This window comes from Suricata suricatta, chromosome 10 (assembly GCF_006229205.1).
Source record: "Suricata suricatta isolate VVHF042 chromosome 10, meerkat_22Aug2017_6uvM2_HiC, whole genome shotgun sequence".
NCBI lineage: Eukaryota > Metazoa > Chordata > Mammalia > Carnivora > Herpestidae > Suricata > Suricata suricatta.
In genome coordinates this window covers 108639930-108660991 of record NC_043709.1, presented here as the reverse complement: position 1 = coordinate 108660991, position 21062 = coordinate 108639930, and the positions used below count along the sequence as shown (strand labels likewise).

Sequence of the window (21062 nt, the reverse complement as noted above, 5' to 3'; positions counted from 1 at the left end):
AGCGTTTAAATCACCATTGGTTGGGATCATTTTTTCAGTTCATCAATTAAAAAAAATAAGGAATCACTAACATACTAAACAATATTTTGTACTACCAGATTAGTTTTATATACTTTTGAAAACCTGAAACTACCAGAGGACTATAAAACAGGTGTCTCCAAAGTAAGAGTGTATATATTTTAAAACGTTTAACTGACAGAAGCGTAAGAGTCTTGGGCTGAACCACAAGAAACTCTTATAAGATGTGCAGATATGCTGGAGCACTGCCAAGTTATACTATCTTCCCTGCACACACAATTTAAAGTTGATTGTATTGTACGACAATAGGACTTAATTAACCTAGCTTTATTTATTTTTTTTAAAGTAAACATGTCCTAGTTTATTTAATATCTACAATGAAAATATTGCTTCTTCTATATGACCCTAACTCGAGATTTCATTCACAGCTAAGAATAGCTTTTTAAAGGTAATTCTTACATAATTAACATTTCAATGGCATATTATATTTTCAAATGTACTTTAGATTGTTGATTTACACTACGCTACAGATCTGTGAATATCAGTTTCACGTGCTGGTCTCTAGCATGGCTAAATGTAGCTAATAACTTTATTTATTATTTCTTCTTTTCCATAAAAGTCTTCAAAATAACCCACTGGTGTAAATGATGTGGCTTCTGATAGCTAAGTGACAGTGAATGGCTTTTGTTTCACTATTTCTTGGTCACCCTTGAATAACTAGAAAAGAAACACTTCATTGAGCAATTTGCCTTCTAAAAACCTAAGTTGTAGCTACTCTATTTGGTAAACAAAAAACACTGCTAATCTCTTTTTTTCAATAGCAGGAAATTTTACATATTAATGTCTTCTTAAAGTCCTTAATAGTGATACGATCAAAACACCCTACACCTTTTTTCCTTGTTTTTGTTTAGATTTCAGTTGGGTAGTAGTTTATTAATGGAATGCTCAAGAAAGAACACCAGGAGAGAGAGCAGTGCAGACAGGTCTCATGAAAGAAAAGAACCTGGGGTGCCTGGGTGGCACTTCTAATTTGTGGGTTCAGGCCCTGCAGCAGGCTCTGCGCTGACAGCTCTGAGTCTGGAGCCTGCTTCGGATTCTATGTCTCTTTCTCTCTCTGCCCCTCCCCCGTTCATGGTCTGTCTCTGTCTCTCAATAATTCATAAATGTAAAAAGAAATAAAATAAAAATTAAAAAGAAAAGAAAAAGAACAGAACCTGAAAGTAACTGAAACTGTATAGTCCTACCATGCAGGCTGACCACCCTTTAGAGCAAGCTCCTCTTAGTAACTCAAGTTTTCTCTTTCTGCTTCAGGAGCAGGTTGGTTTGGTCAACCATGTACAATTTGATAGCGTCATTTTTCAAACTGAGCCACAAGGAGCGTCTTGAAGAGCTCATAAAACAATTCAAGGGTAGAAGTTCTCTGGATCTGAAACCCCACCACATAAACTTTCAGTTGAATGCATGACTAATGCATAAATGTGTGACTTAATGGTTACCAACTAAATGAATGATTAAGAGTTACTGACTTTGATATTCATTAATTTAAATTAATTTACTGAGGAGTTTGGATCAGTATTCTACTAAAAAGTCTTGGTTGTATTACTGGGCAGTGTTGCAAAGCTGTTGTGCACATTTTCACAAATACATTTTAAACTTTCACAATGGGAAAGGATACGTTTTAAATGATAGAATGCCAGAATTATCTTGATTTGTGATTTTCACTGGGCTGATAACGATTTTTTACCTTGGTTGAAATTGTTTATCAAAGGAACAGTTTTGTGTTTACTTGTTTGCTCTATTTGGATAGGTAAGATTGCTCTAAACATGGTATGACACATATAACTTTTTCATTTTTTCAAATTAGGTAAAGTAAAACCTAAAATTAGCACTTATATAGGTTTAGAAGTATAGTTTATTTATGAAAGAAATATATCTTCAACTGGAGGATTTCTTTTCTTTCTAGGAGTTTTAAGTAGTTTTCAGTGTCTGAGAATATCCTCTTTAATATAATACATGTTGGATAATAATGAATCAAATGAAAATACTTATGTTGAGGTAAGAATCAATGTATAATTCTGAATATTCCAGGACTTGGGTATGGACTTAACCGTAAACTTTGGTTATATATAACTTTTTATGTAGGTGGTACATAAAATGAATTATAATTATCATATAAATTATAGGTATTAATATTTACTACATGCTTAATTTTATCTACTCACACTTATATTTTGTTTCATCATCATACATAACTAAGAAAGCCCTAAAATGAAATTATATTGTATATACCCACATTTTTACCCATTCCCTTTCTTCTTCCTTCCTGATATTCTAAGATTTCTTCTTTTATCATTTCCTTTCTGTTTACAGAGCTTCTCTTAACCATTCATTTAGGGTAGGTTTGCTGGTAACAAATGGTGTTCCTTCATTTAAAAATGTCCTGATCTCTTCTCCATTTTTGAGGGATATTTTCTCTGGATAGAGAAATCTAGATTGAAAATTCTTTTCTTTCAGCATTTGAAGTGTGCCATTTCTGCCTGGCCTTCACAGTTTCTTATCAGAAACTGGTGTCATTCAAATCACTTTGAAGAATTTTTCTTTGGGTTTAGTTTTTAGGAGTTTGACTATGACGTGTCTCGGCATGGATTTCTTTGGATTTATCCTATTTTGGGGTGTAGGTTGATGTCATTTGCCTAATTTTGGAAATACCAGCTATTAATTCTTTGAATACTTTTTCAGCCCCATTCTTGTTCTTTTCTCCTGGAATTCTGATGGCATAAACATAATATCTAAACAGGTTGCTCAGACTCTGTCCTGTTTTTCCAGCCTATTTTCTTCTTTTGTTCAAATTGAGTAAATTTGATCTCCAACTTCACTGATTCTTTCCTGTCCTCTGAGCCTGCAAACAGATTTTTACATTTTTATTTATTATATTTTTCAGTTCTAAATTATCTATTTGGTGCTTATTTATGTTTTCTATTTTAACAAAGAGACTGTATGACTGTATCTTTCTCCATCTTTTTTCTTTAAGTACAGTGACACAATATTAGTTTTAAGTATACAAATGATTTATTTGTGTACTTATGACCATCACATTGAAAGTGATCACCACATGAAGCCTAATTAGCATGTGTCATCATACAAATTTACAACTTTTTTCTTTTGGTAAGAATGTTTGGATTTACTTTCTTAGCAACTTTTAAATTTGTAATACATTATTGACTATAGTTCCCATGTTGTATATTATATCCCTATGACTCATGTACTTATTAAGTGTAAGTCTGTACCCTCTTGATCTCTTTTACCAATTATGACACACCTCCCCTTCCTCCCACTGCTCTCCCCTGTGGCAACTAAACTTTTCTTGTATCTGTGAGTTTTGTTTATTTGTTTTGGTTTTTTAGATTTCAGATAGAAGTGAAATCAGATGGTGTTTGTCTTTCTTGGTCTGACTTATTTCACTTAGCATAATACTCCTGACAGTTCATCCATACTGTCACAAATGGCAAGATTTAATTCTTTTTTTATAGCTGGGTAGCATTTTATTGCATATAGATATATCACATTATCTTTATCCATTCATCCAACAATGGACATGTAGGTTGTTTCAATATCCTTACTATTGTAAATAATGCTGCAAAGAACCAATGGGTGCATACATCTTTTTCCATTTTATCAGATAAACATCCAGAAGTGGAATTGCTGGATTTTATGGTAGCTCTATTTTTAAGCTTCTGAGGAAACTTCATATGTTTTCAATAGTGGCTGCACCAATTTACATTCTCCCTAACAATGCATGCGGACCCCCTTTTCTTCACATCCTTGCCAACATTTTTTTTTTTGGTCTTTTTGATAACAATCATTTTGACAGATATATAAAGTGATATTGTGGTTTTGACTTGCATTTCCATGATGATTAGTACTATTGAGCATCTTTTGATGATGTGCCTGTTGGCCCATCTTGAGATCCTCTGTCCATTTTTAATTGGACTGCTTTTTTGTTGTTGCCACTGGGTTGTATGAGTTCTTCATATACTTTGAATATTAACCCCTTATTGAATTCCTTATTGAATATATAATTTGCAAGTATCTTCTCCCATTCAGGTTACTTTTTTATTTTGTTGATGGTTTCCTTCATTGTATAGAGACTTTTTAGTTTGATATAATTCTACTTGTGCATTTTTGCTTTTGTTGTCATTGTTTTTAGAATCATATCCAAATAGATATCACTGAGACTAATGTCAAGGAACTTAGCACCTATGTTTTTTTCTGGTCTTACATCAAGTCTTCAATCCATTTTGAGTTAATTTTTGTGTGTGATGTTAAGACAGTGGTCCAGTTTCATTATTTTGTGTGTAGCAGTCAAGTTTTACCCACACAACATTTATTGAAGAGACGGTCTTTTGCTCACCATATAATCTTGCCTCTTTTCTTGTAAATTAACTAACTATATATCTGAGTTTACTTCTGGGCTCTCTCTTCTGTCCCCCTGATCTGTATGTTTTTCACACCAATACAATACTGTCTTGATCCTTATAGTTTTGTAGTATAGTTTCAAATCAGGAAGTATGATGCCTTCTCTAGCTTTGTTCTTTTTTCAGGACTGCTTTGGCTATGTGGGATCTTTTCTGGTTTCATAAATATTTTAAATGGTTTGTTCTATTTATGTGAAAAATGTGATTAGAAGTTTGATAGCAGTTGCACTGAATCTGTATATTGCTTTGGGCTTATGGATGTTTTAGCGATATTAATTCTTCTAATTCATGAACACAAAATGTCTTCCCATTTATTATTGTCTTCTTCAATTTTATCTTTTATTACATCTTATAGTTTTTAGTGTGCAACTCTTTTACCTCCTTAAGTTTATTACTAGGTATTTTATTCTTTTTGATGCAATTGCAAAGGGGACCATTTTATTTCTCTAATAGTTCATTGTTAGTATGTAAAAATGCAATGGATTTTTTAATGTTTATTTTGTATCCTGCAACTTTACTGCATTTATTAGTTCTCAAAGTTTTTTTCATTGAATTGTTAGGGTTTTCTATATATATAAAATCCTGTAATCTGCAAATAGTGACAGTTCCACTTCTTCCTTTCTACTTTGGATGCCTTTTATTTCTTTTTCATGTCTAATTGCTCTGGCTAAGACTTTTGATACTATGTTGAATACAGTAGTGAGAGTGGGCATCCTTGGCTTATTCCTGATTTTAAGGGAAAAGCTTATAGTTTTTTGCCATTATGATGTTAGCTGTGGGCTCATCATATATGGCCTTCATCATGTTGAAGTATACTCTGTCTATATCCACTTTTTTGAGTTTTTATTATAAATGGGTGCTGAATTTTTTCAATTCTTTTTATGGAATATTGAGATGAGCATTGAATTTTTATTCTTCATTTTGTTAATGTGGTATATCACATTGGTTTGCAGATGTTGAACTATCCTCACAGTCCTGAAATAAATCCCAGTATTTAGGGAATTATTAAATTTGGTTTGCTAATATTTTGTTGAGGACTTCTGTATCTATGTTCATCAGATATATTGGCCTGTAATTTTCCTTTTTGGTTGTGTCATTGGGTTTTAGTATCAGGGTAATGCTGGCTTTGTAAAATAAATTTAGAAGCATTCCCCTCTCTTCAATTTTTTGGAAGAATTTCAGAAAGATATTAACTCTTTTTGAATGCTTGGTAGAATTCACCAGTGAAACTATCTGGTTCCAGACTTTTGCTTATTGGAGTTTTTTTGATTACTAATTGAATCTCCTTGCTAATATTTGGTCTATATAGATTTTCTATTTTTTTATGATTTAGTCTTAGAAGGCCATATACTTTCCATTTCTCCTAGGTTTTCCAGTTTGTTGTATTTAATTGTTCACGGTATTCTCTTATGATCCTTTGTTTTTCTTTGTGTTAGTTGTAACTTCTTTCCTTTCTGATTTTGTTTATTTAAGCCCTCTTTTTTTCTTGGTGAGTCTAGCTAATGGCTTGTTGATGCCATTAAACTTTTTAAGGAACCAGATCTTAGTTTCACTGATGTTTCCTATTGTCTTTTGGTCTCTGTTTCATTTATTTCTACTCTCTTCATTTTTTTCTTCTGAGACTATATTTTTTTAGTTGAAGCATGTTCATAATGGTTTGTTGAAACATTTTGATCAAGCCTGCACTCCATGATGATCCATGTCAGGTACTGCTAACATCTTTGTCAACTCAGTATTGGTATATGCTGATTGATTTTTCTACATAAGTTGAAGTTTTTCTGGTTCTGGGTATGACATATGATTTCTGAATGAAACATAGACATTTAAGTTATTATACAAGGAGACAAAGATATGCAATCTTATTTAAATCTTCTGTTTTAGCAGGTTTCCTGTGAGAAAGAAGGTACCGTCCCATTACTGGCAAGTGTTCAGGTTTTTGTTGGCTTCTTCAGCACCCAGTCTGAACTATGAGGGATGTATAAAAGGGTACATAAACAGAAAGAAAACCCTGGGAATCTGTAGTATTGTTTCTTGGGTCCTTGGTTCCTAGCAGGTCTTTCTTCTTCTATCCACCTTTCAGAATATTATGTTTGTTTTATATGTAATGTTGAGATTTCAGCTGTACTTAATAGAAGGAATATAAAGAAGTATTATCTGCTCCATCTTTCTAGAAGTCACTATAGGTTTTTTTAATTGATAAAGGATTATGTGATTATCTTGTTTATTTCTTCTTGGATGCCCTATATACGGCCACAAAAACTTAATCTCTATTCATATTTTATATGAATGTTATATGAATGTTTCTTAAGAAAGAAAAGTATCACACACATAAAATTTCCAAGTATCTCATATTTTAAAACTATAGACAGAATACAAAGTATAAAAAAAAACCTGAAAGAATGTCACATAACCAAGAATGAACAAATTAGTTTAGACAATGTAAGGCCCAAATGATTGCTCTCAGTCATTATTTTAGTGAAACGGAGTGATCAATCACAATCAATGTGTAAAAGCTATGAACAATTTTTGGAAAGCTAATTTTACTATGTCTCTGGAGTTCAGGCAATGGTTTACAGAGGAGGTGACAGGAAAGGAAGAGAAGGAAATGCCAGGCAGACAGAACAGGATATACAAAGATTTAAAGGAATGAATGAGTCTGGACAAAGGGAGTGGTGTAAAATCAAGTTTAGAAAAACAATACATAGCTGTCATGCTAAAAAATTTAGGCTCAAATTCCATGGTCAGCCACAAACTACAAGAATTAGTTTTGGTTTTCTCTTCCAAAAAGTATAAGTTCATGAAGCAAAAGAGAATCAAAACTCAGGATAGATAAGTCATTATACAGAAGTACTTGGTCTCCTGGCTCATATAAAATATTTTCAGAAAATATTAAAGCACTTGAAAATAAATCACTGACCTGATTATGACCTTTTAGGGAACAGTGATGATTAGGAGAGATGAACAAGTGTCATTCAATTTGCACCTTCTTATCTCTGATTTCCTTTTGTGAACTATAGATCAGAGATATTTGATTTCTATCCTACAAAAGTTTCCTAGAATAGATTATAAAGTGTCTGTGTGTGTGTGTGTGTGTGTGTGTGTGTGTTGTGTGCGTGTTTAAAAAAAATGATCATGAGCATCCAAGATGGGTTCACTGAAAAAAAGTCATATAAACTGGCCTCATCTCCATTTTTTGACAGTATTACTAGGAGACATATCATATATTTATTTTTGAAAACACTGATGGATTAAAAATAAAAATTTATTCAAAAAGTGGTGATTCATAGAATGGTGACAATAGAAGAAAGCTAGTGCCATGCCTCCAGGTCTGTTCTTGGTCCTACTTAACCACATTTCTGGATGACAGGAGGGACATGGACGTGACAAATGACAGAATCAGAATAAAAAACAGATACAGGGACTGGTTCCAGCAAGATTAAGAGTAATAAACGTCTCATAATTAGATCCCCTCCAAACGTAACCATCAATGGAGGAAACCATAGAATCATCTTAAGCTCCTCTTCCTTTCGCAATCCTGATCTAGTCCATCAGTAGGTCCTAAGGACTTGACTTTCAAAATGTAACCACAATTTCATACATTCTCACTATCTTTACTGCTACCTTCCTAATTTAAACTGCCAATTTAGATTATGGGAATAATCTCTTTATTGGTATTCCTTCTCCTACCCTTGTCTTCTATAGTTTATTCTCTATACAGCAGCCAAAGTCATACTTCTAAAATAAAAATAAAATTATTTCACTACTCTATTCAAATTCTTATGTCTTTACATTTCAATAAAAATAAAAGTATTCCTAATATCTTATAAGACCTTTGAATGTTGGCATTCCCTTAACTTGCTGGCTTCGTTTCTAATAATCTCTCTCTCCTTCACTTTGCTCATGAACTTCCTGGCTCTTTTTCACATGGCAGGTCAAATATTACAGTAGTGTCCTGAGAAATAGAATGAATTGATGAGTTATTATATTGTACACTTGAAAGTAATATAACACTGTATGTCAATTACATTTGAATAAAAAAGGAAGAAAATAACAAAATATAAAGCTAATGCAATTAGTAGGAAAAAAAAATCAAAGCAATGGCTTGTGGCTATCATTTGCTCACTGATATGAAGTAATGAAAAGGATACTTTACCATTGTGTTATTCCCACACCCTCAGTATAATGATGAGAAAAATATCAGACAAACCTAAATTGAGAAATGTGTTACAAACACCTGACCAGGACTCTTTAAAACTGTCAAAGTCATTAGAAACAGCAAAAGGCTGGTCTCCTGAGACTGGGGAGACATAACGAAATACTATGCAGTAGGCAGGAGCGGATCCTGAACAACAAGATGTTATAGGAAAAACTAGTGAGATCCCAAAACACGTCCGGAGATTAGGTTAAAAAAATTGAGTTTTCTAACCCATGAACATAATTTATACCTCCTTTTGTTGAAATATTTACTAATGCCTCTAGTAAGAATTTATAATTTTTTCACATGGTTTTAACACATCTATTCACATTTTAGAGTTCTTACTGATGTATAAAGAGAACTTTGCATTCTAAAATTTTGTCAAATTCCCTTGTTAGGCCTAATAATTTACTTCTTTTCCTTTTTTATATATAGTTATATCATCTGTAAATAATGAAAGTTTTGTTTTTTCCTTTCTAATCCCTACCTTTATTAATTTATTTTCTGGTCTTATTGTACTGGGTAGCAATTCAAATAAAAGGTTGATGGAAAGTGTGGTGGAAAGTATGGAAAGAGTGGTGATAATGGAAATCATTACCTTGTTCTTGATTGCAAAAAAAAAAGTTTTCAACATTTTGTCATTAAGTAGAATATCTGTGATAGATTTTATAGAAATACACTTTATTTTTTTTATTTTTCCTAGTTTGCTAGCTTTTATGATATCCGTTCATATGTGCTAAATTCATATGTACTAAATGTTTTTTCTGCCTGTTGAGAAGAATATTTGATTGTTTTCATTAAGTCTGTTTACTGTGGTATTTCTGAACTGGTTTAAGTGTTATTCTGACCTTGCACCCCACATATTTACATACATATACTGTATAACTAATATTTTGCTTGAATTACTGCACATGTATACAACTGAGTGAGTCTGTAATTCTACTTTCTTCTAGTTACTTCATTTTGGTGTCAAGATTACAGTAGCATCATTTGAAGAGATGGGGAATCTTCCTTCTTACACTAGGCTTTGGAAGAGCTGTCTAAAACTGGAATTATTAGCCCTTTAAATGTTTAGCAAAACTTACCAGTGACTCCATTTGGGCTAGAGTTTTCTTTGTAGAAGAGAAGAAAACATGTAATTTTATAATGTACACATATATGATACATATAAGTAATATACATATCATATATATCCCAATACATACTCATATACACATATACAAATTATCATACAAAAAATTTTACTGCTTTTTGTCTTCTGGGGTATGGTTCTATGAATTTTAACACGTGTATAGATTCATGTAACCACCACTAAAATCAGGATATAGAACTTTTTCACCATCTCCCAAACTCTCTAGTGCTATCCCTTTAGAGCCACACTCTCCCTGCTCTAAACCCGGGCACCACTGATTTGTTACCCAACATACAGTTTGTCTTTTTGACTATGTCAACTATATGGAATCAGACAGTTTGTAACCTTTTGAGATTGGCTTCTTTCACTCAGCATAATGACTCTGGGATTCTTCCAACTTGTTGCTTATATTAAGTTTGTTTCTTTTTTACCGCCAAGTAGTAGACCAATTATATGGATGTACTATAGTTTCCTTCTTTCACCTGCTGAAGACAATGGGTTTTTTCCAGTTTTTGGTAATGATGAACAGAGCCTCCTTAGGCATCAGTGTACATGTTTTTGTGTGAACCTATTTTGATTTCCCTAGGAAAAATACGCAGGAGTGGGATTGTTGGGTCATATGGTTAATTTTATCATAAACCGCCAAACTGTTTTCTGGAGTGACATACCACCTACAATGAGCAATGTACAATTTTTGGTTGGTCCAGATCCTCACTATCTTTTTGTGGGAGTATTTTGACCATGATTTTAATTTACTGAGAGGTTTTAGAACATAAGTTTTCCAGTTATTCCCCAGCCGGTTTGGCTAGAATTTCTAGTATCTTGTCCATATCTTCAAATTTACTGGCATACAGTTGTTTGCAATACTCCCTTTTACCTTGTCAATGTCTGTAGTATCTTAGGTATGTACTCTTTTTCATCCTTGATTTCAGTTATTTTTATATTCTCTTTTGTTTTACTTGGCTAATTTTGTCAAAGGTTTGTTAATAGTTTTCAATGAATAGCGTTTTGCTTATGCTGACCTCTTGCACTGTAGGTTTGTTTTCAATTTTATATTACTTTCTTGTTTTTACATTTAAAAATCTTTTAGCTGTTCTTTTTTTCTAAATTCTTAAAAATAGATGGCTAACCCATTAACTTTAAGCCAGAACCTTTTCTAAAAATATGTACTTAAGGTTCTAAATTTTCCTCTAAAAACTTCTTATAAGTATTCTAAACAGTTGAAAAAAAATATTTTGATTACTAAGCATATTGCTTATACACTTCATGTATATTTTCATATCTTCTATATCCTCACTGCTTTTGTGTAATTATTCTATCAATGACTATCTGAGGTATTACATCTTTCACAATGACTAGATTTGTGTTCTTCTCCTTGTACATGGTCTGTTTTCCCTTTCTGTTTTTGAGGCCTTGTTATTAGGTACACATACATTTAAAATAATCTTTCATCATCATTATTATTATTATTTTCAATTTAGTTAACATACAGTGTAGTCTTGGCTTCAGGAGTAGAACCAGTGATTCATCTCTTACATATGACACCCGGTGCTCATCCTGAAGAGTGCCCTCCTTAATGCCGTTCACCCATTTAACCCACTCCACCCCCACCAACGCATCAACCCTGTTTGTTCTCTATATTTAAAAGTCTCTTACGGCTTGCCTCCCTCTCAGTTTTTTTATCTTATTTTTTCTTCCCTTCCCCTTTGTTCACCTGTTATTTCACTTAATCTTTCATTATTATAAAGTGATCCTATTATCTATAATAATGCTTTCAAGCATTAAAAGTTGGTATCATCTGAAATTTAGTCACATCCACTTTTTAAAGCATCTTCATAGGAAATACTATGCATGTATCTATGTTTTCCATATATTTGTAATCTTCTCTGTTCTTACAACTCAGATCTTCTATCAATGATATTTTTCCTCATGTCTAAAATACATTCTTTAAAATTTGCCTTAATAAGGTCTACTGATAACAAATTTTCTGTTTTCAAACTTGTCTGAAATTATTACTTTATTTCACCTCCTTTCATAAAAGAAATTTCTGCTAGGTATAGAATTCTGTATCAGCAGGCATTTTTTTGGGTCTAGCTTCCAGTTACTCGGAATTCAGCTGTCAATCTGTCACTTTCTTAAACACAATCTTTTTCAAATTTACTTTTAAGAGTTCCCTTTTTTTCTTGGATATTCTGCAATTTCACCATAATGTGAATAGGGGTAGATTTATTTATACTTCTTAATATTTATTGTTCTTCTGGAGTCTATTGGCCTCGTGTCCTTTACTGATTCTGAAAAAATCTCAGCCATTATCTCTTCAAATATTGCTGCTTTCCTTTTCATTCTCTCTTCTCCTAGAATTAAGACATATATTGGACCTTCTCTTTCTGTTCTTCATGTTTCTTATCCTGTTTTTTGTATTTTTCTATCTTTATTTTTCTGAGTTGTATTTAGTAAAATTTCCCCATCTTCCAATTCTTTAATTCTTTCCTCAATTCTGTTCACTTTTTGCTAAAATCCATACTTTGAATCTGAGCTTCTATTATTCTAATTTTTCATTTTTAGAAGTTCAATTTGGTTCTTCTTAAACTCTGTTGGTTATATCTTATTCTATCAGAGCAGGTAATTTAAAATTTGTCTATTTTTTTTCTTGACAATTAATAATCATTTTATAATATGTATCAGATAAACTCATTATAATTACAGTCTTTATGGATGAGTTTCTGCTTCCCTTTGTTTCTGGTAATTGTCACTCATGTTGCTCTTTTCTTGATAATTTATTTGGAAGATTTCTATGGTGCAGTTTAAAGGTATGTTCCTCTAACAGATCTGCATTTGCTTCTTCTCAGCGCCTAGAAGTATAAGCATAGGTACTTTAAAGTACCTACTTTAGGTTCAGTTACAGCTTGAGATTTATTAGGCTATACAGTAATGTGAATAGCTGTAAATCAATGTAAGACAGCTGGTGTTATTCCCTGCCAGAGATAATCTTCCATTCCACCAATCCCTGGCCAAGGAAGTTTTGTTTGATAACTCCTGAGCATCGATGGGAGAGGGTTTACTTTTAATTCATCACAGTGCTTCATACTGTCAAATGTGATTCATACTAGGGGAGTTTCCACTATTAAACTTGGCTATTAAACTCTTAGGTGGTCCTACACTTTGTTTTTCCTTAGAGGCCTGAAAACCACATCTTACATTACCCTGGTTAGGCAAATGTCCTTAAAGCCAAGGAGTCTTCTATGCTGTGCTTTGCTTACCTCAATGGGTTCCTGTCTTCACACAGATTTTGATCTGCTAAATCTGCTAATGTCTTATTATCTAGCTAGCTCTTTTAAAGCTTTTGAGAAGATTTATTTATTTATTTATTTATAAATCTAGCATCATTAGTTATTTTCAGTGACAGAGTTAGTTCAAATAACTTATCCCAACATACTTTCAGACACAGAACATCCTCATTGATATTTCATCTTTCTGTTTCCCCTCTAATTATCTCACTCTCCTATCTCCCCATTTTCCAGAAAAAATCATTACCTTCTTATTTTCATATTAACACTTTGAATCAAGTATACCAGTGGCTCACTTCTGGCCCTGACAGAAAATATATAAGAAATCCTTGCTCCGAGAAGTTTTGAGTTCAGTTTAATAAGTCAATAGCTCCCCTATTAATGAGCTATGATAATAAATCAGCAATTTAATTTCTCTGGGTTTTACTTTCCAGAAGTCTAGGAGTTGTCAGTCCTTACTTCTGTTACCTTCCACATTGAATAAACCAAATCTTATATACCTCTTACATTCCTACTAAATCTCTCCCTTTTATTCTCATTTGAAGGCCATTTCCTTAGTTAAAAAGTCTCATCTTTTACTCCATTTTCATAGTCTCCTTACTGAAGGCACTATTGGTATCTAGACTTTTCTCCCTCCAAAATTCCTTTTCCATATTGCTATCAGACTTATTTCTAAAGTACGTATCAATGATGTTCTTGTAACTAGCTTCTAGGGTAAAGTTCAAACCTTAACAGCACACAGTGCCCTTCAGAGTCTTTGTTTACTTCTCAGATGTCATTTTTTGCAAATACCATTGTTTCTTCTGTTTGAAACACCTTCTTTTTCTTCTCCTTTACCTAATCAACTTCTACTGGTCTTTTATAATTCAAGACCAGCACTGTTTCACTCAGAAATTCTTCTAGGATTTCTCTTCCTCTCTCAGATTTGAACATTCCTGTTTAATGTTTCCACAGAACTTTAATTTTACACCTACACTGAACTGTAATGAATTTGTGGCTTATTTATCTTTCTCACTCATTAAACTATAAGTAATACAGAGACAGTCTTATTCAAGTTTGCAATTCCATTCTTGCAGAATTTGCTTAATGCTATAAAATGAGGGAGCTAATTACATGATTTCAAAAGTTCCTGGGGCACCTGGTTGGCTAAGCTGGTTAAGCATCCGGCTCTTGGTTTTGGCTCAGGTCATGATCTCACAGGTTCATGGGTTCAAGCCCCTCATCAGGCTCTGTGCTGACAGTGCAGAGCCTGCTTGGGATTCTCTCTCTCCCTCTCTTCCTGCCCTTCCCCACTCATGCTGTCTCTGTCTCTCTCAAAAATAAATAAACTTCAAAAAGAAAGTTCTTGTCAGCTATAAATATGTCCTATTGTAGAAATCTTAACTACTGGTACTCCATACTACTATTAGACCCATATTTTATCTACACTTCCACCAGAGTATCCAGATTCTTGGACCAGCACATCTGATTCATGTCCCCAAACTGTCTAGCCTGGGTTTTGATGTCTTATTTAGATGACCTTCCCGAACGTGAAATCTTGCTGGGGAGGCTTCTCCTCTGACTGACCTTGAATGTGATCACTTGCATCCTCTTCTTTGCCTCTGACAATGCTCCTATTTCTGATCCCCAACCCCTCTAATTCGCAATATGTGCCATCTCCACATTCTTCTGTTTTGACACCACTGTCATTTAAATCCTGGGAGACAGGCTACATAATTTAATTAGTTTATTAAAAAAAAGTAGGGAGGAGGAATTTTAGATCTGGAAGAAAAGACTATACACCAATTTCTTCATTTGACAGATGAGGAAGAATGTTAAATATTCAATGTAAGTAAGCAGAAAGACTCTCTCTCCTAGAGTGACTTTCACAAATCCTTCCACTCAACCATGCTTTAGTTTAGTGAAAGTAGAAATTTTACTTAAGTAAAAAATTTAAAGCAAATGAAAGAATCATAGTACTTACATGATTCTGATATATATGGGTAAGTGGAAGAAGGGGGGAAAGAACAGGGGGAAGGAAGAAGAGTGAGGAGCTTTCAAACACTAACGATACTCCCATGATTTATCTGTTTTGGGGATTTTTGTTGAGTTATGTTGCAATTTTACTATACCAAAATATAATCTGTAGATTTCTAAATAGATTCTTCATTTGATGTCACAATATGAAATTAAAGGTAGGTTCAATTATATCAGCAGTATATGAAAAGCTTGATTCTAGTTAAAAGAACAATTAAAATTCAATATACTATGTACATTGTACAAATAATCAGAACAGCTTTAATTATTCTGTTTCAAAGTCTACTTTTTGGTAAGTAAAAGAATACCTTGTATTGAACTTAATAGACAAATTTCAAACCTTTCATCACAGGTATCTTTTCAGTTGATACATATTTTTTAAAGACTCAAGAGGCCAGCATATGAAACTCACCGGCACTGTCCCAGCAGCTCTTAGCTTCGCCTTCTCCCTCGCTGCTCCCCGGTAACACTGTCTGGTCTGCGGGCAGGTCATCTTCCGGCACACCACCTTCACAATCTGCTGCATCTGTGATACTTTCTTCTTCCACAATATGGAGTTTGTCTTCATCATCTGAATCTGAATTTGTCTCTACCACAGTATTATAATTCGTAACTGTAATACAAATAAGAAACAAATCATCAAAACCAACTAGGATAAAAATCAGTTTTTACACCTTAGTAGAAAGAAATTTTAAAAGGGATCTCAGTTAAGTGTTCTACAAATAGTAACTCATTTATTCTTACAAACTTCTAGCAACCCTATGGAACAGAGTATCTACCTACTGTCTACTACTTATAACCCTGAAACCAGAAATGAAAACCAAGACCTAGGAAGGTAAGTAACTTGCCCAAGATCATATAGCCAGGAAAAAGTAGGGCCAGGATTTGAACCCAAGCAGTCTAGTTCTATATTCTGGGCTCTAACACTATATTAAATATCCTCTCCAGTAATAATGAGTTTATTCTATGTGATACTGCTTGTGTACAATTAGGACTTCCAACTCTTTAAGGCATTAAAATTAAGAAATGAGTTAATCTCTCCTATAAGTCAACAGTACCTTATCAAATTTCCCAAAAGAAAGATAATGTGCAAGCTGTCAATTGGACTTATGCATTTCATATTAATCCCACATTGAATTCATAAAGAATCTATCAAATCAATTTATTCAAATTTCTGCAGAAGGCATGATTTCAAATAATGTTTATATGTAAGTCTAATTTTGGAAAAAATAACTGACATCCAAAAGTTTTGAAACGGGCATCCTTTCCATATTTTTAATGAATTTAATAAAATTTAACACCAAAATTATGAAGATAAATTTGTATTTGGAATAACCACAGCTCACAGAACCATGAGCAACAGCTGAGAATAAATAAAACAATATAGTATAGTCAATATTTTTCCTCAGAGTCCTTGTAATAATCACTCTACTGTGCTCAGTTATTTAGTATCTCATTGGGTATGGTCACTGGAATACCCCTTTTCAATGATTTTCAAGGTGATTCTTATTTGCTAAGGAAGATTTGGAAGGGAGAAAAAGGAATCTGCTTTGTTCAATAACTAAGCAATAATTACTTTCAGTTATTCTTTCCATGTCTTCCTTAAAATTTCCAACCATTCTTGAAATAAGGTAATAACCTGAATATATGAATGATATGCATGTATATCCCCTTCCCATATAAATACACACACACACCTAATAAAAGGAAGAAAGAAATGCAATCAGAAGTATGGATGCATATGTCAAGATGAGAACGAATAAGCAAAAATCTCCAAAACCACTTTTATAGATCTCAGGAAGACCCTCTCAGCTCCAAAGAGTACTGGTGTTACCCTTTTCCCCACATTAGAAATTCCTCAGTAACTTGTCAGAAAAAATATATCAAGTTTTGTTGTGTTATTAATACTTTAGTGTGAATACATCTTTTTCCAATTTTTTCCCCAAGAGAAAACTACTTTCTAATTTCATTGTAAATGTAATATGTGTTCAGTGCACAAGAATAGAGTGGTCTGGGCCACCCAGTCGTAGAGAGGCTGGGGTGCCGCCATTTTCTCCCCATCACCACCAAGGTGGGGCTTCAAGGGAATGGAAAGCGAGCCCACAGGGGAGGCGGGACCTTCTGCACCAAACCACACCTCGCTGCGCCTGGTAACTTATCTACTGGAGCGGAGTGACGCTGACCACCAGACAGTCCTTCCTCCAGACCAGCACTGCCAATGGTTCCAGGGCACCCGGACGTTTTGCATTTCCTGATTTAATTCTCTGACAATTCTTATATATCTTCCTTTTCTCCTTCTTATTCTTCCCTCCTCTAGTCTGGTTATTCTGGTTGTTGGTTTGTTTAAACAGACATATTTACTCTACTCTTCTTATACCTGTTCTATATCTCCTTTATTTCCTCTCTCTCTGTTTTAAGCTGTATAGTTTCTTTGCTGGGTCAATTTTCTTTTCTTTTTTCCCATCCCTGTCATTTCCCTCTTCTTATGGGATAAGACCTCTTCCATCAACATTGCCCACACCCTCTTATGTTGCTGTTGTGGTTTCTTTTTTGTTTGTTTTTTGTTGTGTTTTTTCTTCTTCTATTTTTGGTCTTTGTTTTTTGTTTGCTTGTTTTCTTTTCCAGGGCTACTTCAATGAACAAATCAAAGCACAGCTGATGGAGGGTCCAAAACATCACTACTAGTAGGGAGAGAAAAGCAACCAGAGTCACAACAGACAGCAAGTAACACTGTCCAAAAAACAACTCCTGAAGGACCAGGCCTGGACAGTGTATGACTCCTCTTTAATATAGTAGTATTTGCAAGTGGGGGTCACATAACAAACTTTTAAAACACACAAGGGAAAGAAAACTAGCCAAAACAACAAAATGGAATAATTCTCCTGAAAAGAAATTCCAGGAGGAAATGACAGCTAAAGAATTGATCAAAACAGATATAAATAATATAACTAGACAAGAATTTAGAATACTAGTCATAAGATTAATCACTGGGCTTGAAAAAAGCATAGAAGATAGCAGAGAATCCACTGCTGCAGAAACCAAGGAACTAAAAAATAGTCATGGTAAATTAAAACACGCTGTAAATGAGGTGCAAAATAAACTAGGGGCAGTGACAGTGAGGACTGTAGAGGCAAAGGGGAGGATAAGTGAAACAAAAGATAAAATTATGGAAAAAAATGAAGCTGAGAAAGAGATAAAAATAAATTCTAGACCACGAGGGGAGAATCAGACAACTAAGGTGATTGAATAAAATTAATGATATCCATACGAGTTCCCAAAATGGAGAGAGGGAATGGGGCAAAAGGTATATTGAACAAATCATAGCTAAGAACTCCCCCAACCTAGGGAAGGAAATAGACCTGGGAATCCAGGAGGCACAGAGAACTCTCTTCAGAAATAACAGGAATCGATCTTCTGCACGAACTATCATAGTGAAAGTGGCAAAATACAATGATAAAGAGAATTTTGAAAGCAGCTATGGACAGATGGGACTTAACCTACAAGAGAAGACACAAAAGGGCAGTAGGAGACCTATCTATTGAAACTTGGCAGACCAAAAAGGAATGGCAGGAAATACTCAGTGTACTAAAAACAAAAAATATGTAACCAAGAATCCTTTATCCAGTAAGCTTGTCATTCAGAATAGGAGAGATAAAAGTTTTCCCAGATAAACAAAACCTGAAGGAGTTCATCACTACTAAACCAGCTCTACAAGAGATCCTAAGGGGGGCTCTGCAAGTGGAATGCTGCAAAGACCACAAAGGGCCAGAGACATAACTACAAATACAAAACCTACAGATAACACAACGACTCTAAATCCATATCTTTCTTTTTTTTAAATGTATAGCATTTTCTTCTTTTTTAATTTTTTAGTGTTTTTATTGATTTTTGAGAGAGAGAGAGTGTGTGAGAAGGAGAGAGTCAGAAAGAGAAGGAGTCACAGGACCTGAAGTCAGGCTCCAGGCTCTTAGCTAGCTGTCAGCACAGACCCCGACATGGGGCTCGAACCCACAAACTGTGAGATCATGACCTGAGCTGAAGTCGGAAGCTTAACCAACTGAGCATCCAGGCACCCCTAAATCCGTATCTTTCAATAATAACACTGAATGTAAATGGTCTAAATGCTCCAATCAAAAGACAAAGCGTATCAGAATGGATAAAAAAACAAGACCCATCTATTTGCTGTCTATAAGAGACCAACTGTAGACCTGAGGACACCTTCAGATTGAATGTGAGGGGATGGAGAACCATCTACCATGCTACTGGAAGTCAAAAGAAAGCTGGAGAATCTATAATTATATCAGAAAAACTCGATTTTAAAATAAAGGCTGTGACAAGAGATGAAGAAGGGCACTGCATCATAATTATGGGGTCTATCCATCAACAAAAGCTAATAATTATAAATGTTTATGCACCCAATTTGAAAGCACCCAAAAATATATATAACAATAACATACATAAGCAATCTTATTGGTAAGAATGTGGTAGTTGCAGGGGACTTTAATATTCCACTTATAGCAATGGACAGATCATCTAGGCAGAAAACCAATAAAGAAACAATGGCCCTGAATGATACATGGTACCAGATGGACTTGACAAATATATTCAGGATATTTTTCATCCTAATGCAGCAGAATACACATTCTTCTCGAGTGCACATGGAACATTCCCTAAGACAGATCACGTACTGGTCACAAAACAGCCCTCAATAAATAGAAAAGAACTGAGATCATCCCATGCACATTTTCAGGTTACAATACTATGAGACTTGAAATCAAGCAAAGGAAAAAGGTTGGAAAACCCCCAAATTCATGGAGGTTAAAGAATATCCTAGTAAAGAATGAACAGTTCAACCAGGCATCAAAGAAGAAATTTAAAAATATATGAAAAAACAAATGAAAATGAAAATATGATAATCCAAATACTTTGGGGAGTTTGGGAAGGATGCAGAAAAGGCAGTCCTAAGAGGAAAATATACTGCAATTTGGCCTATCTCAAGAATAAAAAAGAAAATTCCAAATACAAAATCTAACAGCACACCTAAAGGAACTAGAAGCAGAACAGCAAAGTACGCCAAGGCCAGCAGAAGAAAAGAAATAATAAAGATCAAAGCAGAAATAAATAATATAGAATCCAAAAAGCAGGAGAACAGATCAGTGAAACTAAGAGCTGGTTTGTTGAAAAAAATAAACAAAATTGATAAATCATTAGCCAGACTTCTCAAAAAAAAAAAAAAAAGAGGACTCAAATAGATTAAACCATGAGTGAAAATGGACTTATCACAACCAATCGCTCAGAAATACAAAGTTATGAGAGAATACTATGAAAAATTATATTCCAACAAACTGGACAACCTGTAAGAAACGGTCAAATTCCTAGACACCTACACACTACCCAAACTCAAATGGGATGAAATAGAAAATTTTAACAGACCCATCAAAATCTCCCAACAGATAAGAGTCCTGAACCAGATGGCTTTCCAGGGTAATTCTGCCAGACATTCAAAGCAGAGTTAATACCAATCCTTCTCAAGGTGTTCCAAAAAATAGACATGGAAGGAAAACCTTCGGACTCATTCTATGAAGCCAACATTACCTTGATTCCCAAACCAGACAGGGACCCCACAAAAAAGGAGAATTACAGGTCAATATCCTTGATGAACATGGATGCAAAAATTTTCAACAACATACTAGCAAATCAAGTTCAATAGCATATAAAAAGAATTATTTACCATGATCAAGTAGATTCATTCCTGGGTTACAGGGCTGGTTCAATATTTGCAAATCAATCAATGTGATAAGAACCATATGATCCTGTTAACAGATGCAGAAAAAGCATTTGACAAACTACAGCATCGTTTCTTTATAAAAATTCTAAAGAATGTCAGGATAGAATGTTTTTAAACATCATAAAAGTCACATGTGAAAAGCCCAGAGCTA

At 34.1% G+C, this 21062-nt stretch overlaps 1 protein-coding gene across 4 annotated transcripts in view; it reads right to left on the bottom strand.

Moving 5' to 3' along the window:
• Positions 1–21062, bottom strand: part of ZEB1 (zinc finger E-box binding homeobox 1) — a 190952-nt gene that overhangs the window by 48129 nt on the left and 121761 nt on the right. For 3 of the 4 annotated variants that reach the window (XM_029954987.1, XM_029954986.1, XM_029954990.1), the window contains one exon: positions 15536–15736. In XM_029954987.1, the coding sequence (XP_029810847.1) occupies positions 15536–15736 (201 nt within the window). Of the gene's footprint in view, positions 1–15535; positions 15737–20854; positions 20887–21062 lie in introns of those variants that run through there. The other variant, XM_029954989.1, reaches the window with a different exon arrangement.